General features: G+C 37.4%; 1 protein-coding gene across 1 annotated transcript in view; it reads left to right on the top strand.

Moving 5' to 3' along the window:
• chn1 (chimerin 1) overlaps positions 1 to 17,500 on the top strand; it is a 37,526-nt gene that overhangs the window by 8,777 nt on the left and 11,249 nt on the right. The window contains exons 4-6 of the mRNA XM_046845088.1: positions 1,954 to 1,985; positions 2,073 to 2,186; positions 6,861 to 7,149. Of these exons, the coding sequence (XP_046701044.1) occupies positions 1,954 to 1,985; positions 2,073 to 2,186; positions 6,861 to 7,149 (435 nt within the window). The remainder of the gene's footprint in view (positions 1 to 1,953; positions 1,986 to 2,072; positions 2,187 to 6,860; positions 7,150 to 17,500) is intronic.

Below are 17,500 nucleotides of genomic sequence, written 5' to 3'. Positions count from 1 at the left end.
AACATTGAGCAGGTCTGGATGTTTACAGCGTTGCTCTTTTAGTGTGTACTTTCCTCCTGCGAACCTGAGTCGCATCATGTTAATATGCTAATGTGTTAGATTAAGTGTGTGTGTTTGTGTGTGAGAGAGAGAGGATGAGGATTTTTTTTAAAGGCTATGAAGTGACCTTCTATAATCTATGAGAACAAATGTATTACTGTTTACACTGTAATAAAGTGTCACACCCACACACACTCACAACCCAGCAACTCCAGTTAAAAAAACAATGACATTTTTTCCAGCTGTTTAAATCTGAGAATGAGTCTGGGTTTTTCTGTATATGATTGCTTCTGATGCGGGTATGAAAGACACTTTGTAAGGCTCTCTATGCCATGCAGTTTTAGAGCAGATAGATTCGCAGCATTGCAGCACATCCGGCTCCACTGTTCTGGGACACTTTGTCCTCGTGACGTAATCCAGTGAGTTTGTTCATTTTTAATCAGCGCTAAGGGCTGTGACTGTGCTGAGCTCATCATATAGCCCACTGAGCATTCAGGTTAGTTGCACTTCTGTTGTACCACCAGCACACTCAGACATTAAATCAGATTATAATCTGTTAGGGTGGATGCAAGATGATTTGTTTGTTCATAATGTCTTGCCCTGTTTTTGAATCGAAAAGCAAGGACAAATTCAGTTCTCCTCTTGAATGAGTCATTACTGTTTGACCTTTTTTAGTGAAACCTTCAGGCTTGAGTTCTCCTCCGTCGCTCCATGTATAGCGCAGATTTTCATTCACTACAGTGTGTTCCTTGAGCATTTTTCCCTCTTTTTCCTACTGACCTTTCCATACTGGATGTAATTCTAGGCTTTGTCTTTATACGGTTTAACAGCATATTCCTAACATTTAAATGTTTTAATTCTGTCTTCCGTTTCTTCTATGATTTAGAAACCCAAAAGAATGTGTAATGTAATGAATTGTTTTGTGATATTGTCCTTCAATTTTTTTTGTTTTGTTTTTGTTCTAGCAATCCAAGCCTGTTTCTTTAAAATCCTAAACGCATGGCTGAATATGCACACACGCCTGCATGTATACACTCTCCTACCAATGCATTCCATCTGTATGCCTGCCCACATAGTTTCATCCTATTTCTAGACGACAGTTTCTTAAGCATTTGTGAATCTCTCATTAACTCCACTCCTCCTCCTTATTTTCACTATAATAAAGGACAGAATTGGGCAATCCCTGGCTCATTTACTCGGTGACATGTTGTCTCCTCAGTATATTACACACAGCTCCCCCCTGCTGTGTGGATTTCATTATGTGAAGCTAAATAAGTTATTCTATCGAACACATACAGCTCATAGGCGACAGAGTGCGATTTGGAAGAATTGCTATTGTGCATTTTATTTTTGAAATTCTTCTTTAGCCAAATATCCCTTGAGCATTATAAAGCTGCCGAATGAAATAACACCTCTCCTGTAGCTATTCCATTGTATAAGACACTAAATGTATGCATGTGTCGTTAGGGGAGGGAAGGCCGAGTGTGCTGTGAAAGAAATGGAAGCTGATGTGTCTACAAGCAAGCCAATATCATCATAATTTACATGAGATCCATTTTTTTTATTATTATCTTTTTTCAGATGATTGCCGTCTCACAGTCATTTCAAGGTTAAACAGCTGGGCGTGCTGTTTGTGGGTTTACTATGCTAATATGTGATTGTAATAGCCTATTTTCAACAGATCCCTACTCTGTAGATACCCATCATGCATTATAAATCATCTCGCTGTATCCTTGTGCTTTTCAGCTGTAGTTTATGATGTGTGCAAAATCACTAGTTTCTACTGAACAATGCTCTTAATAAAGAAAGGGGGAGCTGTCAATGATTTGCCCTCCCAACACCCCCCCTCCCCATTGCACAGGAAGACTGTCCATTTTGTTGCTGTATTTTAAAATCTTTCTTCCGATTTCGCAGGTTGAAAACAGGCCGAAATACTACGGCCGAGAGTAAGTTTCAGTCCCAGATTTCTATACTCATATCAATGTGTCATTAAATTATCGTAAATGGTTAAGTGTGTTTCCTTTTACCTACAGATACCATGGCATGATCTCCAGAGAGGAGACGGATCAGCTGCTGAGTGTGGCAGAAGGAAGTTACCTCATAAGAGAGAGTCAGAGACAACCCGGCACTTACACCTTAGCCTTACGGTCTGTGATCATCTACCCTCTATGAATGTTTAGTTTTTTATACATTTCTTCTTTTCCTGTTCATCCTTGAACTTCATTCTTCAAGCTTCATCTCCTTTCTGTTCATGTAGTTTACTTGACGTAGAGTCTAAGCCTATTTAAAGCATCCTGGCTGCGGACCTGGGGGGGTTGGTGGTGTTACTGCAGTGCCCGCCATCTAATTCAGTCCCTTGTACTGTGATAAAATTAGCTGATGTAATGATGTGGTTGACCTTTTTTTCATCATTAGCGCACTTCAGATCTCAGGATAATAGAATGCCTTAGATGTAATCCACATTTTGAACTCTGATATTAGACAAAAAATAAAACTGTATGCAGTCTTAAAGACCCTATTCAATTATTTTCATGAGTCCTTTTTACAGTTTACCAGATTTCTTTCTTCTACAATTTTCTCCTGTGGATATTTAGTAAATGTGACATCATCAGGCTACCACAGCACCGATCATCAGCCATCTGCTTTTATCAGCTTCCCTCTTTCCCCAAATACAGACACTGAAGTGCTCACTCAGCCTCTTTTGGGGCAGAGCATCAGCAAAACTGCAACCAATTATAATTTTTTTTTATCACACTTTAGCTTTCTCTATGAACTATTTAGTATTTTGTGAGGCAGGGATGTTTAGTTCCACCAACATCTTTTTTTAAACAGTGACAGGAATGAGATTTAGCAGAGTGGCTGCAATAGAGAGGTACCATACGTTCTGTTATAAACCCGAAACATTTTCCATAGTTCATCTGAGAGCCAGGCATCAACAGCAAAATGTATAATCTCATATAAAGTATATATTAGATATATTCTATCTCATTATAAACAATTTTATTAAACCAGTCATCATGTGTTACTAGGTTGAAGTGCTATGCTCTATTGACCTGTATATCTTTTAAGAATAGCTTCAAAGTACACACAACCTTATATTTATATTGTCCTGATTTTACAAGGTGAGTCAAATGGCTTAAAAATGCAGCACAAATTAGAGAAACAGTGCATTAAATTCATAGCACAAATGGTCCACTATACTCAATAACACTTGTCTACCCGTCAACATGTTTATTTTTTATTTTTTTTATGGCATCTTTAGATTCACATCATCTCACATGAGAAATCATGTGTCCAGAGGCTTTCAGGTTTATTGTGTTGTGCATTGAGCCACAGTGAAGGATGTGATATGGAGAAAGGCACCACTTCACATGTACAGATATGCTTATTTGATCTGGTATAAGTAAATCAATTATCCCAGTTTATTATATTTCTCAACTAATATTTCTAACACTCTGGGGGTTTATTTTGCTTTTGGTAGAGTGCATTTTCTTGGATTTAATGGCCTACAAAATAAAGAGGATTATCTGTTAATATTTGGGCTAAGATATCATCCATTTTAGTGTAAATGCACAGATTTTGTGGCCTCTGGTTACTGTGTGTGTGTGTGTGTGTGTGTGTGTGTGTGTGTGTGTATTGGACTTTGGAACACCACAGTCGAATCAGTAATAGGTTTTAATTAACGTGTAGGATTAGACCCTAATCAATTAAGTACATTAGCTTCTGTGAGTCTGTGCAGATAATGGAGTATAATTTTTCTCCAAATAGGAAGCCGGAAACTAGATCTAGTTTGTGTGTGAATACAAAACTCCCAGAAGTCCTTAATTCCTGTGTGTGTCATATCATTCTTACTGGACTATAACTGAACTCGCACAGGAAACACAGCTAGTACCCAAAAGCAGCCAGATCGTATTAAAACCCTGAATACAGTATTAAATAGTGGTTTGTTTCACGTAATCCTTGAATGTAATAACACATACATGTAGGTGTAGAGCTCGTTATTTATTTTGGCAGATACAACAACAAAGAAATATTGTGATATTCTTTAGCATCAGTAACATAGCAATGTCTGGACACCTGACACATGTGGTTCTATCCCAGACTGTTGCTGACCAGCAATGCCTATGTTTACTGAAGGAGCCACATCAAGATATGGTTTATATGATTGAAGTGGCAGATCTTAAGTAGCCTGCTACAGAGCTCAGACCTCAAACCTATTAAATATCTTTGAGATAAATTAGGATGCTGACTGCACCCTAAGCCTCCTTACTCTACATCACTACCTGACTTTTCTAATAACCCATGTGACTGTATGAGCACAAATCTCCACAACCGCATTCCAAATTATAGTGAAACATCTTCCCAAAAGAGTGGGGTTTGATCTAACAGCAAATGAAAAAGTTTCATCCCATCTCTAATCTTCCATTCCTCGCCAAAATTTTAGAACAAACAGTGGCTTCTCAACTACTTTCGCATCTCTCTACTAATGATCTTTTTGAGCCACTTCAGTCTGGCTTTCGTAAACTCCACAGCACTGAAACGGCGTTAGTTAAGGTCACTAATGATTTGTTAATGGCTTCTGATTCTGGCCGTCTATCTATACTGATTCTTCTGGATCTTAGTGCCGCTTTTGACACTATAGATCACGCAATTTTGATTAACCGCTTAGAGACTATCTTTGGGGTTTCTGAATCTGCTTTAGAGTGGTTTAAGTCCTACCTTTCTGACCGTAAGCAGTTTGTTGTGATGGGTGATTGCAAGTCTAAGGTTGGTGTGGTGCAATCTGGTGTTCCTCAGGGATCGGTTTTGGGCCCATTACTTTTTAGTATTTACATTTATCCATTTGGCCAGCTTTTAAGATCACTTGGTGTTAACTATCACTTTTATGCCAATGACACTCAGATCTAAATACATTCTAAACCTGATGTCAATATGCCTGTGTCTTTTCTCTCTCAATGTTTTACTGAGATTAAGAAGTGGATGTCGGAAAATTATCTTTGTCTGAACAGTGACAAGACCGAAGTGATGCTTATTGGTTCACCTCATCAGTTGTGTAAAGCAGAGTCCGTAACCTTAAGTTTGGATGGCTCTGCTTTACAATTCCAAACTAAACAAAAAAATTTAGAGGTGATATTTGACACCAATTTAACATTTGACCATCATGTTTGTAGCACTGTCAAAGCATAATTTTTTCATCTCAGAAACACTGGCAAATTACGTCCCATGCTGACTTTCTCTGTTGCTGAAAAGTTGATCAACACATTTGTATTTTCACGTTTAGAATCCTGTAATGCTTTGCTGGCTGGAGTTCCTAAAGCTACCCTAAGTAAATTACAGTTGGTACAAAATTCTGCTGCTTGAATTCTGACTAGGACCAGTGCAAGGGAACACATCACACCTATTCTGGAAAAATTGCACTGGCTTCCAGTTAGTTTTCGTATTGAGTTTAAAATTCTTATGCTCACCTATAAGGCCTTGAATAATCTGGCCCCTCAATATCTATGTGAGCTGTTAACCCCCTACACACCTTCACGTGCTCTACGGTCCTCTGAAGCTGGTCTTCTCACTGCCCAAAAAACACGGCTAAAAACTGTGGGTGATTGGGCTTTTTCTTCTTTGGCTCCTAAACTGTGGAATTCCCTGCCCTCAGAGATCAGGAATGCAGAATCCCTGGGTGTTTTTAAATCCCATCTTAAAACATACATTTTTTGGGTTGCTTTTATGTGACTTCTTTGTTTGTTATTTATTGGGTTTTTATTTTTTGTATAGTTAGTTTTAGTGTTTGCATTATTATGTGTATCTTTTAATTTTATTAAGCTTTGAGAAACTTATTTTAAAGGCGCTATACAAAATAAAGTCTATTATTATTATTATTATTATTATTATTATTATAAATGGGGAGTCAATATGGAATGGGATGTTCAAAAAGAACATATTTCACCATTCCTGCATTTCTGCTTGGGGTACAGGCATAGATTAATGTTCTGTAGTATTGAGCATTCAATTGTTTTTGTGGTTCTAGTGTTTTTAACTTATACTTGTTATTCATTATTGTAATAAAGCTTATTAGTTGTGTATAACATGTATCCTGATTAATAGTCTGTTGATCTAAAAGATGACTCTAAAATCTAAAAGATTTAAAAAATAATTATTGACTTTGCCTTATCAGTATTTTAATGAGCTGATAATTGTCATTTAATGCTTTAATTTAGGCTAATGTTTACATTATCTATATAGAAGACATTATACTTACCTTCTGCTAATATGGCTACTCTGATAGAAAATATTTTAGCTATTGTTGAAGGTTATATCTATCACTACTGGCACAGAATTGGAAAAGGAAAGGTTTTACAAGCATGCAGAAGGTTTCTTTGTGCCTTTTATCTGTGTGTTATAGGACAGTTTTGTTTTGCTGTTGTGTCTTGATGAAAGGCTGTGCTCCTAATCTATTTATTGATCTAAGAACTGGCTCCTTTATGGCCACTGAGTGCTTTAGTTCTGAAAGATGATCGGGCTGGCACAGTAATTTGTGTGTGTGCGTGTGTGCGTGTGTGTGTGTGTGTGTGTGTGTGTGTGTGTGTGTGTGTAAGCAAGCTAAGGACAATTATGGATTCTTGCTTTCCCATCAGATCCCTACATATCTATGGGGAAAAATATTCAATAGATCATCAACTTTTAGCAGTGACCGTTTGGCTAAAAGGCATTTGCTTTTTGCCATCATTCTCCTTTTCTCCTGATTATTAGCTTTCTTTCTCTTTTTCTGCTTTTTGCAATAGCTCTCACATTCCCCCCCTCCTTCTTCCCCTCATTCTCCCCTTCAGCTTTGGGAACCAGACCCGCAACTTCCGCCTTTATTACGATGGCAAGCACTTTGTGGGAGAGAAACGTTTTGAGTCGATCCACGACTTGGTCACAGATGGCCTAATCACACTCTACATTGAGACCAAAGCAGCTGAGTACATCTCTAAGATGACCATTAACCCCATTTATGAGCATGTGGGCTACACCACGCTGAACCGTGAGCCAGCACTAAAAAAACCTGCACCCGTCAGCACAGACACACCTGACTGGAAGGAGCCACCTGGTGAGGAAAGCGGCCTGGAAGAGAGGGTAAGTCTATCGTTCTCTCTCATATATACTGTGTGGGGTTTAGTGCAGACTTAATTTAAGACCTAAACTATGCTTAATGATTTGTGGGTGTGAACATGCATTAGAAGATTTAGATATGTGCTATCTAGCGTCTGTTCCAATATTTGTATGCTATAGTTCATGAATACGTGTGGTGCAGCAGGTGGTGCTTATTGCATCAAAATGAGTCAGAGGATTGAGAAGGGCATTATTTAAGACTTTATTCAAAACAATTGGCCAGTTACTGCATTGAACAGGAGATGTTTTTCCAGTCTTCTTCTAAACTGTTGGTGTTCATGTGCTCATTAAATACTAATTTATAAATTTTTTTTGCTGAAAGTAATGGAACCTTTTACTGTTGTAGCTCAGCCACCCCAGAATTTGAACCATTGGTCATTCTGAGATGCTTTTCTACTCACCACAGTTGTACAGAGTGACTACTTTAGCTACTTATACATACAGGAAGTTACACTTGTCAGTTCAATCTAGTCTGCTGATCGCCTCTCTTATTAACAAGGGCATCACTGGAGCAGGTATACACGTGTTCCCAAATATGTCTGGAATTGTAAAAGTACATGGAAAGTTTATAGATTTTTTTTTTTACTTTTTGTTTGTGGAACCCACTTTCTTTATTAGACAACTTCCTTTAGTTGGTACGATAGTTGGTACAGAATTTGATTTGTCCACCTCTCATTGTACCTTTACTGGTAGAAAATATACAGTACACTCAATATAAACCTAGATTTATCAACTTGTAGCAGAGATCCTCATTCGCTTCATTATTACCCAGAATTAAACTGCATTGAAAGTAATACAACTGATGCGTTGCTTTCTCAGTGCGAAAAACAATGTTGATGTGATATTGAGATGAAGATTGAACATAATTGCGCATCACGATATTGGCCTTTCAGCCATAGTGTTGATGATGATGAGACCTCAAACAAATAATTCGTGTTTTGTTGTGTACTGCGAACATTTTGTCCATTCTCATCTTAATGAGCACTTGTGTGGGTGTTGCGATGAGTCACAACACTTACACAATGCAGAAAAATCTAGCAAAACCTTTTTGTTATGTAATTGAGATGATCTACAAAAACTTGTTGTTGTTCTGAAAATTATAGGTTTTTTTTATGAAGTAGTGCGCAAACATCTTCCTTTTTGTAGCTTCATTAAAAAGCAGTCAGTTATGCTGTTGGTGTGTAGTATTACTGTTTTATGTGCAGATATGATTATTATGTAATGCTGATAATGGTCTTGTGCACTATACTTTTCTTCAAATCGGTTCAAAACTTTGTCGCTCGTGCCTGGAACTTTTTCTTCTGAAAGACGTTGGTTTGTATGTGCCAATTAAAGCAGATTAGAACAAAGGTTTTTTAACACACGATATATGCTTGCTCTAGCAGAATAACTAAGAATTCAAATTACATTTTGTCCAACGTAATGTCTTCCCCATTCTTCAAAATGTTTTCCCATTTAGCGTCAATGCATGGAAACCCCCACCTCCTCGTCTGAGTTCGGAGTTATTTACATGGTTCAGTCTGGCCTTTTGTTTTACTATGACACAAAGACAGTGGGCTTTCTTTGATTACAAACGATATGGTGGCTTTATTGCTGATGTGTGTGCGTGTGTGATTTTCCCATAAGCTCGTTTCTCTCTTCCTCTTTTGTGCCCGATGATGATGCTTACGTTTCCCACATTTTAGTCTGTGACTAAACTGTTGCCTCTGGAATATTGAAAGGAGAAAATTCTGCATGACTCAAGATTGTTTCCATTCTTTCGATTTGTAATTAGAAACTATAATAAGACATTTAACATGGAAAAAGGTCTTATTATGGCACGAGCAGGTTTTTACTGTAAGTGTGAAGGGAATTATAAGGTGACAAATAATACTTGGATAGGAGAAGACATTAACTCATTAACTTAAATTGCTTTTACAATTTTTCTTTATCTCTGCTACTCTCACTGGGCTGTCCTGACTGGTTTAAATTTATCAGGATCTGAGAAATGTTATGGGAAAGGACACTGTAGCTGCATTACAAGGCACAATGCACAATCTGGTCAGATGCACAATTAAGCAGCTAGCTGAAGAGCAAATTAGCCCTTTTTTAAATATGCGCTAATTATCATTTAAAACTCCTGAATTATTAGAGAGGATGCGATTCGAATGCTGAAAAGCGAAACTTCTCGAGCTGCAGTGCCGTAATTGCTGTTTTGTCTTTTGAAACATTATAATCTAAGCTGTTTTGTTGATCTTACCAAACACATTCACTGCTGATATTTCCAATAGTACTTTTCTTTTGTGATGTTAATGATTTCTAATTCGTTCAAAGAGCCCTCTATTAGAAGCAACAAAATACTCGGGCACATGGAGGGACACAGTAGTTAGAAATGTTAATAAAAAAAGTGAATAAAAAGTGTATTATTATTATTATAGATTCTGCTGACTGCGCGCGGTGTCTGGTACTGTTGTGTAAATTGCTTTGTGCCTCTGTAGGTCTATTTTTAATAAAGAGGTGTTATGCCCTGAACACGAAGTCAGGAAGTCTCGGCCTTGTCTTGGTAATATGAGATGTGTGATATTTGCAATATTACTGTGGTTTTTGGGTCAGATATTTGCAAAAAAGATTCTGTATAAAAAGGAATGTTTTGGGCCAATGTTTTTCTATCTCTCTACCAGCATGGGCTACACTTCACAGGTAAATTGAGGATTTCAGCCATCACTAGGAACAGTTTTTATAATTTGTTGCTTTTATGAGTCAGGAAAAATCCTAAAATGAGCAAAATACAGACGAGTGGAGCATGGCTCAGGACTACTGATTTTGAAGGTTGTTAGTTTGAATCCCAATGCCACCAAGCTGTCACTCATGTCATTGAGCGAACCCCATAAGCTTTCACTGCACATCTCGATTGTATTTCGCTTCAAATAAACGTGTCTGCTAAAGGAAGAAACGGAAATGAAGGTGCATCTTCACTAACAGCATGTCAAAAGAAAATGGATGCAGCCAGATAAGTGAATAATGCAAACACAATAACTCTTAGCCAAAAATGTTTGCCAAAAATTTGATGTAAAAGCATCAGAGACGTAATCACGTAGGAATTTTGAATGCACAGAGGAATTTGAGTACTTCAATTTCACTACTCTGTATTAATACATATAATAAACTCTTTAATGTTTAGGGTGAAACTGTTTTTGCCGCATGAGACAAGTCAAAAACAGCAGAGCTTTCCTTGCTTTATGGTTCAAGTGTGTCATGGATGTTGTAGGTAATACATGCCAATACGGTTTATTTAAAAACACACAATTGCACAATAATGCTAATGTGTTTTTCCTTCACACTTCTTTTGCATAAATGAAAGACTACATATTAGCAAACCCAAATATGCCTTTAGACAAGTGCATTAGTAAGAAATAGTTCAGCTTCAGCTACACTGCAGAAAACCTGTTAAGTGCTTTTTCTCTTTCTGTACAATGAACCCCAGTGTGTTCTGACTTGCACTTTGCCATTTCAAGAAAAGTTTCTTTGATGCCAATAAAACCCAGAATTGCCTTGTATTTCTGGGAATTTTTTTAGCTCATTCGTGACTCACAAGGAGACGGGGACCAGAGTCGAGTCATGCGGTTGTTTATGTGCAATGTTGTAAAAAGCACATTTCCCCCAGACGCTCAGTAGTCCCAAAATAAGTCAAATGAAAACATATCTGATAAAATCAGGTCAAGGAAATCTGGTGATGCAGTATGACAGTTTTTATTTTAGGTGAAAGACCTTCCTGAGTAGTTTGTTTAAACTTTAATGGGTCTTTTGCTTCCAGGGAATTTCACTGAGTTGATTATTCTTGCTGGGTGTGAGTCTGGGGGCCTCGTGGCTGTGCTTTGCCTTGTGAGCTATTTTGAGTTTATTTGAATAGCAAAATTTTATGTTAAGATATATTTATCACTAATATGTGTAGTATGTTAAACAATGCTATGTAGATATTTTGGCTTTCAAAGTCAAATAAATGAGCAGTTAATATTGGGAATTAATATACGGTACTGTGATCATGTCAACAAGAGCAAATAACTGCTGATAGCCAGTTAAAGTTTTTAATCTACCTGTTAACACAATTGGACTATATACAGTACAGACCAAAAGTTTGGACACACCTTCTCATTCAAAGAGTTTTCTTTATTTTCATGACTATGAAAATTGTAGAGTCACACTGAAGGCATCAAAACTATGAATTAACACGTGTGGAGTTATATATGGAATTATATACATAACAAAAAAGTGTGAAACAACTGAAAAATGTCATATTCTAGGTTCTTCAAAGTAGCCACCTTTTGCTTTGATTACTGCTTTGCACACTCTTGGCATTCTCTTGATGAGCTTCAAGAGGTAGTCACCTGAAATGGTCTTCCAACAGTCTTGAAGGAGTTTCTCGAGAGATGCTTGGCACTTGTTGGCCCTTTTGCCTTCACTCTGCGGTCCAGCTCACCCCTAAACCATCTCGATTGGGTTCAGGTCCGGTGACTGTGGAGGCCAGGTCATCTGGCGCAGCACCCCATCACTCTCCCTCTTGGTCAAATAGCCCTTGATGCCTTCAGTGTGAATCTACAATTTTCATAGTCATGAAAATATAGAAAACTCTTTGAATGAGAAGTTGTGTCCAAACTTTTGGTCTGTACTGTGTGTGTGTATATATATATATATATATATATATATATATATATATATATATATATATATATATATATATATATATATATATATAGGTATCTGTATATATAAAAAGTCATTAAAACATTTTCTATATTTTATCAATCATTTATTTCATTTATTAATTTTTGTTAGTTTCTTTCTACTTTCTATCCAAAACATGTCATATTCATGCATTCAAATCTTTCAGCACAACAGCTGCACTTGAACTGGGAGGGTCAGATTGACTGCTCATATATACAAAACTATTCCACCTGTAACCCAATACACAACAATGTTGTATTTAAATCCAACATGGAGGAGGGAGAAAATACGCCAGTTTTAATTCGAACAGAAGGAACACACGAGTGTATGTGACACAAATTAATTAGTTCTGCTGTGATACAAATAAACATAAACAATAGATTTTGCATCATATATTACCATAAAGCGTGTAATGTAGGATGTTTTGAGTGGGAGGTTTTTTTTCTGGGGTGTAGGATTTTTTCAGATATTTTTTCTAATGTGTATCAAATCAGTGTGGGAGTAAGTAGGGTGAATAATTGAGGAAGCAAGTAGTGGTGCTTTTCAAGTGTTTAAGAATTTTGGCTTTGAAAGAATTCACCAAGCTCGTTTCAGCAAACAGGATAACCGCTGATCCTACATACCGGAAGCACACACAAGGGCCGTTCCTATGGAAACAGGACTCCTTCCAGCCAACAGCCTTAGACCCACGCACATTCAGTGCGCACGCAGTTCTGATGCATTTCGTCGTCATATGGAGCCATCGGCTATGAGTCACTCTAAAGCACTTTGATAAGGACAGACATCCACTGTCCATATCCACCTCCAACTGCAGTAATCAGTAGTATAAGTGTTGAATAAACATGGTCCTGGTCACTTCACTTAAACATCATCCTTTTCTTCTAAGAGGGAACTTGGCACCGTAAAGTCACATGGATCATTTGGTCCGTTATATTTATTATCATTTAGTAGCATAGTGATCTTCTATTTATTCCTTTTTCCATATACACATTCTATTTTTAGTAAATGAGCTTCAAATGAGTGGAATGTTTTCATTAGTTCGAGGAAGTGGTGTGTCTTCTCAGCTTCTTATTTTGACCAAGTGATTTTCCATCTCTGTGCAGGAGTTTTGAAACCCTCATAGCAGAACCACTGCATTGCACAGAGTCTCAATAAGTTCAGTGTCCTAATTTTCGCTGCTATTTAAATAGCTCTATCCTAATTAGCCCATAAGGCCTGTTGCGATTACTTAAAATCTCCTCAGGCTAATGATGTTAATCTTTCAGTTCAGTTATTTCAGGTTTGTTTACTGGGTGCAGTGTGTAGTTTCACTGCAGTGCCGCAGCTCTGCCTAAATGTGAGAAAGTTTGCTGTTACGTGTTTGTGTGGTTGTTGCTCACTCATCATGCGGCGAAGCGAAGCTTACATAACATAGAGAATGGCTGACCCTTAGTTCTGCAGTGAACGAGAGGAAAGTAGGAATATAGATGTACAATATGCGCTGTGCTGCATTAAACTTTCTAGAAGCCACACAAAATAAATAACATTTTAGGAAACTTTCTTCCTCTAGAGTCAAGTGGACACTGATATTACTGTAATTACCATACAACATATCATTATGCCTCTAATCAACAATAATTATGGAGCCTCTAATAAACTGTATAGGCAAAAGTATTGGGATGCTTGACTTTTCCAGCCATGTGTGGTGCTTCCACACAATTATAAAGGATATCTTTGGCTGTGGTAGTGTTACATTTCCTTCACTTTAACTCGTAAACCAAAACCTGTCCCAGCATGACAAATCCAGTGTGCACAAAGCGAGATTCATGAAGATATGCTTTATATGGGATGGAGTGGAAGATCTTAAGTGAGTGCAACAAAAATATATGAATTTTGAATGAATAGTACATGATATGGGTATATAGTGTTCTAGGATATATATTTGCTCACAAACCACTAAGAAGCATTACAAAAACAGGTTATAAATGATGTTTGTGTGTTTATTAATAAACAAATTAATTTTTTTTTTCATTTTTTTTTTTTTTACTTTTCTATTTTAAAGATAATCATTTCATTTTGTACTGAACATATTAAGACTGGATTATTTGTTTTATAATGTTGCCTTTTATGATAAGGAATAATTAAATCTAATTAAATGCTGTTTAAAACAGATGAGACCGATCAAAATATATAAAGGTCTACATCCTGCTGGTAAACACAGGACAGGCTGGAAAATACATCATGCTCAAAGGATGAAATATTTATGTATACAGAGCTGAGCCATTCTTTATATTAACCTGTGGAAATAAAACAAGCGCGCACACACACACACATACTCTCTCCCTTATGGATTTTAGTATATTCAATGATACCAAGTAATTACTTGTGTGTATTAGCTCATGTATCATGTACAGAGTGTGTGACCTTGGAGTGTGTGTTTGTATGTATACGCATGCGCACAATTTGTGACAGTCACACCTCATTTATCATTGTGCAAGTCCCAGACAGAGCCTTATAATCTATTTATCTGGCCAAAAAACAGGGTTATTTGTTTCCTTACCTTCTTGCCAAGTAAATAGAAATGGATATATAGAAAAGATAGAGCAGGGAGATATTTTGATATAAAAGCACATTTCCCAGAAAATTTACTTTCTAGATCCAGTGTTTTGAAATGATCTTTAAGATGAAGGCATAACTTATATAAAAGTGATACAGATAATTCTCTTTTCTTTTTGTTTTATTACCTTTACAGGTATCATATTTGGCCAGATATGATTTTACATAGTGTGTAAGACTACATAATACTTGCAAAAAAACAATAAACTTGTCTTTTAAAAATACAAATACTTTGATGGTGCAATTGTATACTATATCATTTTAAAGCTAATTTAGAATTAAAATAGATTTGTTTTAGCATTAAGGATCTACTCATCAGTTTTGTTGTTTGGATGAAATTATAAATATAAGTAAAATTAGTCTTACTAATTGAATAAGATTAAGTTTAGTAAATCTGACCTAATATTAAACATTAGATATGAAATTATTTGAGAAGGTTTAGATCATTTTATGCATTTTACTGCATTGTCCTAGAACAGTTTAATAGCTTTCAGTCTTCCTGCTGTGCTTTACTTATTTATGAGTGTCTTACATAATCACAGGCCTGCAGGCTTTGTTCAGTATATAGAACGCTGCTATAGTAACAGTTTCTCCAGTACACCATGTTCCTCTGCACCGTTCTCAGTATTCTACTGTGCATTTGAGGAGGATGATATTGAATGTGTGTGTGTGTGTGTGTGTGTGTGTGTGTGTGTGTGTGTGTGTGTGTGTGTGTGTGGATACAGCTTGTGCCTTATAAGTGGTAATAAAAGTAAAGATACTGTACATGCAGAGTGAGTGTATGGAGCTTTCAGAAAACCTTGAGAAACCTTTTAGTTTTTGGCTTCTCCCCCCTTGTTTTTGGTCATGACAAATCATGTCCTATGACTGTGTATCACGAATGGATTATATAAAACATTACATAACTTGTAAGCCAAGTTATTAGGCCAGGTTGCTATTGGTTTATAAAAGTATACTAGTAAATGTGTGTTGATTGAATCATAGTAGAACATATTCATGTTGGAGGAGGAACCATCTATATAACTGAAATAGGCAGGTGTTCCAATACATTTGCCCATATTGTATGTGTTTGTTTGTTTGTTTATTTATTAAGCAAACGTGAACAAATTGACGCTCCTACTTCCAAGCCTTTCGCCATTTTTTCTATGTGTATGTGAGAGAAGATACTGAAAGCTTTGCGTGACTGTAAGTATAAGATCATAAAGAGGAGGAAAGGAAGTCAGGTCACTCTGATAGCACTTTAAAGACTTTACAGATCAGTAGTGCATGTAACATAACAGCACTCTTGCCTTCTCAGAAGTTTGAGCTCGCTCTCACTTCATCCCTCTTTTCTCTTTTCATGTTTCTCGTTAAATTAGATTAAATGCGTTACTGTTTTGAGTTGTTCAGATTTTGGAGCCAAAATGTTTGCTTGAATAGTCAGTTCAAATGTGTTTGCAATACTTCATACAATTAATGTTGCATGTTACATTTCAACCCACATTTTAAATACCATTCTGGCACAGCTGATCGAGGCATCTAAGATTATAAGCCTCTAAAAGCAGCAGACTCCTGTTAAGCCATCAGGTGTTTAAAGACAACAGATAAATGAGTAATTACATGGCCAGATGGACTTGTGCTTTCTCTGGCTTTCAGCAAAGGCTGAAAATGGTGCGAGGTGAACAGCACTTTGCCTTTATCCATTTTACGGGTGCAGTTTAGGTCCGAACACTGTTTGAGAAACGGGCAGATCAATCAGTGTCAATTAGTAGAGTGGCTATAAGCGGCCCCATCCTGTGAGCCAGACGCCGGCACTGCGCTGAGCAGCAGGCAGCGCTATTAAGCTCCAAAGAGCTTGAACACGCAGCATGCCACACTATTACACTAACACAGCGGCAGCATGAGGGGAAGCGAATATAAAACGTACAGGTCTGCTGTGCCGAGCCACACGGCGCAGTTTCTGTCGCTGGGTGAGCGTGTCCCTGGGCATACAGCAGCAGCGGCTCCATTGGAGTCCTGCACTCGCAGCCTTTCATCTTGGTTCCAGCAGTTGCAGCCAGTCGGCCTGTGTTCAGCTCATTGATCTGGAAAGCAGCAGGCAGGAAGTTCTCTCTTATCCCAGCCACAATTTGGGCTCTGAACTGGAAGATGCTAGCTTTAGTGAACTCTTTTGGTATTGATTAGAGGGGAACCGCACTGAGTGGGAGTGTGTAAGCGCGTGTGTGTGTGTGTAGGCAGAACGTGTGTGCACTCGCACTGCCTTCGACTTCAGAGCAAGGAGGAGGTCAATTTGGAGAAAATCCATAATCGTACAAGGATAAGAGAAAATGTCACAATAAAAGAAAGATGGAAAATGACAGAGAAAGTTGAGCTTGTGCACCATAGTGTCAGCGAGGTGGTGATCTTCACTCCCTGTGTTGAAAATCGCAGCAAGGAACCAGGCTTTCATAAAGAGATCTCCACACTCATGTCAGGATATTGCTAGTGCTTTGTTCTGTTCAGCAGCTTTACTCTTTTTAAGCAAAAGTTTGGTTAAAAATGTAAAGAGCTTCAATAAATGGTGGATTGTTAGAAAGCTTGCCAGAAGGCATTGTATTTGCAACATTTAATCATGCATTCTTAGGAACTGCCTGGTCAGGTTTCAATAGAGCTACTAGTTATATAGAGAGCCACATAAGTTTATTGGAAAAATAATCATTTTAAATCTTATGATGTAGTTGAGGTTGAGGAACAGATCATGCCGACAATGGTGACATTTCTACTTTAATTTCTTTTTCAGATGTCCAGTTCGGGTTAAACTTAAATGCACACACACACACACACACACACACACACACACACACACACACACACATATATCTCTTGCTGTGCAAAACGGATTAATGTTCCTTGTACACAATAGTTCCTTGTACACAAAAGTTTTCAAGTGTCTAAATGTGTATAGACAAAATTTATTTTCATTTAAATTCATTTGGTCACAGCAGGGATGCTTACATTTTGATTACATTACGGTTGCAAGCCATTCGAATTCAAGTTACAT

The sequence above is a fragment of the Silurus meridionalis genome, chromosome 3 (genome assembly GCF_014805685.1).
Source record: "Silurus meridionalis isolate SWU-2019-XX chromosome 3, ASM1480568v1, whole genome shotgun sequence".
Classification (NCBI taxonomy): domain Eukaryota; kingdom Metazoa; phylum Chordata; class Actinopteri; order Siluriformes; family Siluridae; genus Silurus; species Silurus meridionalis.
The sequence above is the reverse complement of the archived record's forward strand: the minus strand, read 5'-3'. Positions and strand labels throughout refer to the sequence as shown.